Source organism: Rhinolophus sinicus, chromosome 15 (assembly GCF_057876585.1).
Source record: "Rhinolophus sinicus isolate RSI-liver-muscle chromosome 15, RSI-T2T, whole genome shotgun sequence".
NCBI lineage: Eukaryota > Metazoa > Chordata > Mammalia > Chiroptera > Rhinolophidae > Rhinolophus > Rhinolophus sinicus.
Window position 1 is genome coordinate 95,348,920 of NC_142515.1, and position 6,000 is coordinate 95,354,919.

Consider the following 6,000-nt stretch of genomic DNA (forward strand, 5'->3'; position numbering starts at 1 on the left):
TTGGGGGGCGGGGTGGTGGCAGGAGACACTGGGATTGAAGATGCCCCCACACAGTCCCTGCCCCCTCGGCATATGTCCTCCCCAAGCACACACAGTGCCATCCAGTCACGGCTGTCATGATGTCCTCCTCCCACATGACACACCCCAGGCCCCTCTGCTCCTGCCTAGGAGGATTTCCAAACAGTGTTAGTGGGTTAAAAAAACAAGAACCCCTGGCTCCGCAGTTATAAAAACAATGCGGAACAAACACGGAGTGGGGCTGAATGGTGCCGTGGTGACGTGTGTCCCCTCACACGAGCTGCAGTCCCCACAAATGGGGGAAGCTACATGAGCCCGCAGTGGACAGTTTCGGGGGTGTGGGGGGCAGACCCACTTGCTGGGTTTAAGTAAGCTTTGCCCCCTGACCCTTCCCTGCCGTGGGTCCGGGGCAGTTCACTTCACTTCGAATCCTCAGTTTCCACTTGTACTGAGCAGGGTGGTGGAGTGGATTATGGGGCCAGGCTCCTGGCCAAGCTCAGTAAGCGCCTTTTCCGTGTTGCTGGTCTTCTATAGACATTTGCGAGAACAGCAAAACCAAGTCCCTTGGCATAGATCTGACCAAAAACACACATGACTTTCTGAGGGTGTCAGTGACATCCTGATGGGGAAAGGTGGCCCGTGTTTCTGGAGAAGACGGCTGGGCTATAACGGTGCCCCATGTGCCCCGTGCGGACCCTGCAGGCCGTTTTGTGACCTTTCCCAAGCTGCTTAAAATGTTTAACAGGGCAAGCCAAGAGCCTACGTGGTCAGGAACAGCCACAGAGAGGGCAGACAGCAGTGAGACTCCCAGCTCCTGAGGAAGAGTCAGTGTGGGCACAGGGGGCCCGGCCTCAGGAGAAAAGTGACGTCGGGGTATGGTCGTGGCAGAAGGGCTGAGGCCAGAGGCCACTGCACCTCGAGCCTCACGGCACCTATGCTGCTCACGCAGCCCCAGGAGGAGTGGCTCTGTTGCCCACATTGGTGTTTCCGTTTCAGGGATCCCTCGAGGGTACCCACTCATGCTCTCTCCTCCTGTCCCCCCACAGGACCGCTCAGGAAGTGGCAGTGAGGAAGACTGAGTCCCGACATTCCAGAGTCTCGACCCCGAGCCCCTCGTTCCAGAGCCGAGACGGTGTAGCCCTTAGCAGTAATGGGTAGCAGCAGATGTAGTTTCAGACGTGGAGGAGAACTGTATAAACTAAAATCTTCCATATTTATACAGCAGAGAAGATGTAGGACTGTTTGTGTCTGGCCCTGCCCTGGCATCAGTAGCATTTGTAACAGCATTAACTGTTTTAAAATGACAAAAAACAAAGTTGAGAATTGGGGAACACACGACATCTGTTTTTCTTTTCCTTTCCTGACAGTACTGTTGCGACCGCAGTTTGGAATCACTGTAGTTTAAGCCGTGGATGCATGTGTGTAGCCGTCCACTCCTTGTACTGTATTTTATTGGACAGGTCACGCTCGCCGGGCCCGGCTTCCGCAGGCCCAGCGAGGGTATGTCAGTGTCACTGGATGTCAAACAGTAATAAATTAAACCGACAACAAAACTCACAACCGTGCCTTCTTCTGGTGGACTCGTCCCGGGTCCTGGCGCATTGGCGGTGCAAGGCCCTGGCAGCCTGTATGGAGCCTCCTGTCCTGTCACCAGATCCCAGGGGACCTCTCCCAGGGGAGGATACTGAGGCAAAGGGAAAGGACTTAACCCAGGCCTCAGACTGTCTGACAGCAAGTTCAGGTGCCTGACCCTACGGGGGTCACTGTCATTCCCCATGACCTATGCAAGCCGCCCTGCCGCACACAGCAGCTGGGTCCCTTCCCTACCTGCAGCCCAGGCGGGATCAGGGCGGTGTCACACGAACAGGCAGGTGCCATGGCGAGCAGTGTCGTGATGACGAAACCCGGGGCACCTGGGAGCCCAGTGAGCAGGGAGGGCTTCCAAGTCCAGAACTCCTTTGGGTTGTCTCTGATTTTCATCTCTTCATTAAGACCTTGTGTTCCTGAGTCACTGTTGTCATACTTGCCTTTAATTCTTCAAACATGGTGTCCTTTAGTTCTTTGAACATATTTATAATGGTTGATTTCAAGTCCAACATCTGGACCCCCTCAGAGAAAGGTTCTATTGACTGCTTTTTGCCCTAGTGTAGGTCACGGCTTCCTATTTCTTCGCATGTCTTGAAATGTTTTTGTTCAAAAGTGGACATTTTAAAAATAATCGGTTGTAACAAGTCTGAATTCTGATTCCTCCCACAGGGAGTTGTGGTGTTTTGTGTTTCTTTAGTCATTGCTGAACTGACTGTAGGATCTGTCTCCCCCGCAGTGTGCAGCCACTGGTGACTCTATTCAGTTTGGGGGTTTTGTTTTAATTCTTATTTTCAATCTGGCTTCCTCTAGAAGTCACCCCGGGTCGGCCAGTGATGGCTCAGAGGTGGTGCTGGAACATACCGGTGGCCTCGGCTCAGGCATTTTGCAGGTGAGACCTGCCTTTGCCCTCTGCCTCTTGAATTTTCTGTCATGCACATGGCCTCCCGTTGAGCAGGTTTAAATTTGTGGATTGCGGGGCCCTCTCCGGCTCTCCTGAGCATGTGCGCAGACCCTCGGAATGCATGGGCCCAATTGAGGCTGTCTGGTTCCTGGACCTCCTGGCAACTGCGGGCCAGTTAGGAGACCGTGGCCTGGCCCGTTCATTCTACTGTGAGAGCCCTGCTGTTTCCATTGTGCCCAAAGGCCTGAGGGTTTGCCACCCAGCTCCAGATCAAATCAGCACCACTGCCCCAGCAGTGATATTTACGGTCTGCAGGCAGGAACCGGGAGTCCCAGGCTGGGGGCAACCCCAGGCAAAAAAACACCAGTCTCCCACTGCTCGCCATTCAGGCAGTTTTCTTGAGTCAACACTTCTTAGTTTGTCAGATGTCATTGATAAATCCTGAAATGGTTGTTTTTGACAACTCTGTCTAGTTTTATTGTTGCTGTTAGGAAACAGATTTTCCAGGATCCTCACTCGATCATTTTGGAAATCCACACTTTTTTCTTTGAATAGCTTGGACTTTATTTTAATAGATTTGCATTTACTTTAATATTTACAGAAAGTCAGTTCACCAAACCCTTGATTTCATGGTATTCGAAATGAGGTCAATTGAAAAATGGGTCCTTTGAGAAGGGAAAAAAGTACACTCAGAACTTGAATGAGAAAAGTATGATGATACAGTTTGTTGGTGAATGGGAGCAAAATCCAAAGTAAAATTGACTTTAGATGTGACTTTATATCTCTCATGTCAGGGTGTACAGTTGGTGCCTAACAGTGTCGGAGAAAAACTCCTGTTTTGTTGCTTCACTATGTACCACCCTTATGTTCAAAGTTGCCTCATGGCCCAAGATGGCTGCTGATGCTCCATCTATCCATTCCACGTTCCAGCTGTCAACAAGGAGGCAATTGGGGAGGAGAAGGGCCCACTCTACTCCCCCCCTTTAGAGACCCTCTCTGGAAACTGACACATCACTCTTACATGCCCCTTGGCATAGTAGTCAAATGGTTACATCTAGCTGTATCACACCCTTCTCGGGAAGCTGAGAAATGCCACCTTTCCACTGTTGCCTGTGTGCCCAGCTAATGTGGGTTCAGTCGCTGAGGGGCCAGGCATTGGGGGCCACATTGAGAAGGAGGTTCATGAAGCCTGAAAACACAGGAAATGAGGTGTGAGCTCACTACCCACTGGTGGTTACCCCGTTTTCAGATGAGAAGCCAGCACAGAGGAGGGAAGCATTTGCCCAAGGCTGCACCCAGTCCTGGAACCGGTGGTTCTCAAGCGGTGCTCAACTTCCACTCCAGGTGGTCATGGGTTTGAATCCTGGGCCTGCCACTTCCAGGCTGTGTGACCTTGGCCAGCTCTCTGCACTTCTCAGCCCAGTGGGAGATAAACCAAAAGATGCTCAGGAAGGTTTCTACTTCCTTCTTGAGGCATTTCTGTATTTTGTATGGTGACTAAAGGAAAATAATTTTTTTGAAGGGAAAAGGAAGGGAATTGACAGGAGTTAGTTTGGCTGAGCATCCACATGTGCAAAGCCAAGTGTCATGGTCACCCAGGGCCACGTGGACTGTGGTGGGGATGAGAGGTCAAAGCTGCGGGCCTGCCTCTCCCACGTCACCCTTGACCTGAGGTCCTGGAACCAGCTTGGCCCTCATGTGGACACTGGCCACAAACCCAGGACCTCCACCAGCCTGAACTGCCACTCCTGGTGACAGCTGCTTGCTGCCTCCCCTCCCTGCACCCATCTATCTGGACGGCCCTTCCCCTCCATCTCTGCCCTGCTGGCCAGTGCCTGCCTTCCCCATTTATTCCAACAACCCTGAGGGGTGAGGAGACTTTATTCCCATTTTGCAGATTGCAGGAGGGCTCAGAGAGGTTGAGAGACTTGCCCGAGGCCACACAGATTTGAGCCCAGGTTTGGGAGGCACAAGAGCCCTCAGGGAGAAAAGTCTTGCCTGGGTCTGGCAGAGTGAAATAGCCCCATGGAAAGGGTGGTGGGTTGAGCAATGGGGTGCAGGCTGGGGACAGAGGAGGCCTCAGTAAGTCATGGGTGGGGATGTCCATGGAATGGCTTAAGGCTGGAATGTCAGATGTCAGGGCAAGATGGGGGCCATGGAGTGCCGTGACAACTGAGACTGGGAGGGGGGCAATCAGGTAGAGTATGGGACCTCACATGTGACAAAATGCCACAAGAATATCCCCCATCCCCCCATCAAGACATAGACTAATTCTCTTGAGTTTAGCTTGGGACTCACTGGTAACCCATGGAGAGCAGTGGAAATGATACCATGACTGCTGAGAGGGAGACAAGGCACCACAGCTTCTACCTTTGCTTGTTGGAATACAACACCTGAAGCCACCAGCTGCCATGAAACAGCCCAACTGCCTGGAGACTTCCATGTTGTGAGGAAGCCCAAACAAGCCTATGCTGAGACCACCCAGACCACATGAGAGAGAGAGCTGGCCAATCTCCAGCTGCTCCAGCTCTTCCCCGAGCTGTGGGCACCAGCCTAGTTGAGCCCTTCCCACATTCCCAACACGTGGAAACCATGAGAAAGACTAAACTGTTGTTTTAAGCCACTAGGCTGATGGGTGATTTCTTGTGCAGCGACAGTAACTAGAACATCCTAAAACAACTTTTCCAATGACACCAGTCTAATTAAATTAACATGGAAAGATCTATAGAGCATTATTAAGGATAGAAAAGCAAGTGGCACAATGAAATGACCAGCAAGATGCCATCTTTAGTGCACACCCAGGATCCCAGATATTTGCTCTGGGTCATGTCACTGCCACATTTAGAGAAAGGTCTATCAGGATACATCCCAGACACACCACATCCCACACTGCTGGTACCCCTGGGGCCAAGGGGTAAGAGGATGGAACTGGGAGCTTCTCCAAGTTGATGAGGTTCTGGACACGTGTTCATACAATTTAAGAACCATTTCTAGATTCCTCATCAATGTTTAATTCAACAGAATAGTTGGGTTTTAAGTTTATGTCATGGTCTCAAAGATTTCTACTGCCATAAGGCCATTTGTATCTTCCGGAGAATTAATACTTACGAGGTGGCCAGAGCCCAATTCATCACGTTCCTCTCACATCTGATTCTGCTCCTGTATCGCCACCTCACAGGTGGCCCCAAAGGCCCCAGCCATCCAAGTCAGTGGTCATTCCTTTCCTTCAGGCTCCGTCATCCAGTCAGTCCCCCAGCTCAGCCCTTTCTCAGTAACTCTCAGTCTATCCACCTCTCCTCCCCCACCTGGTCCACCACCTTCACCATCACTGGTCTTGACCCGTGTGGTCAGCTCCCCCCTGGTTCCCTGGCTGCCATCCTCACTCCCTGCCGGCTGCTCTTCCCACGTAGCCAGAGGCTTCTAAACTATTGCCATTCCTGAGTGCACATGGGCCCTGATCATCTGAACCTGGCATCTCTCCAGCCATAGTCTAA

General features: G+C 51.7%; 1 protein-coding gene across 10 annotated transcripts in view; it reads left to right on the forward strand.

Moving 5' to 3' along the window:
• SMARCA4 (SWI/SNF related BAF chromatin remodeling complex subunit ATPase 4) overlaps nucleotides 1–1,571 on the forward strand; it is an 85,926-nt gene extending 84,355 nt beyond the window's left edge. For all 10 annotated transcript variants that reach the window (XM_088792508.1, XM_088792507.1, XM_074338172.2 and 7 more), the window contains one exon: nucleotides 1,065–1,571. In XM_088792508.1, coding sequence (XP_088648634.1) covers nucleotides 1,065–1,097 — 33 coding nt within the window. In that variant the 3' untranslated portion in view covers nucleotides 1,098–1,571. The remainder of the gene's footprint in view (nucleotides 1–1,064) is intronic.
• The last annotated feature ends 4,429 nt before the right edge of the window (nucleotides 1,572–6,000 follow it).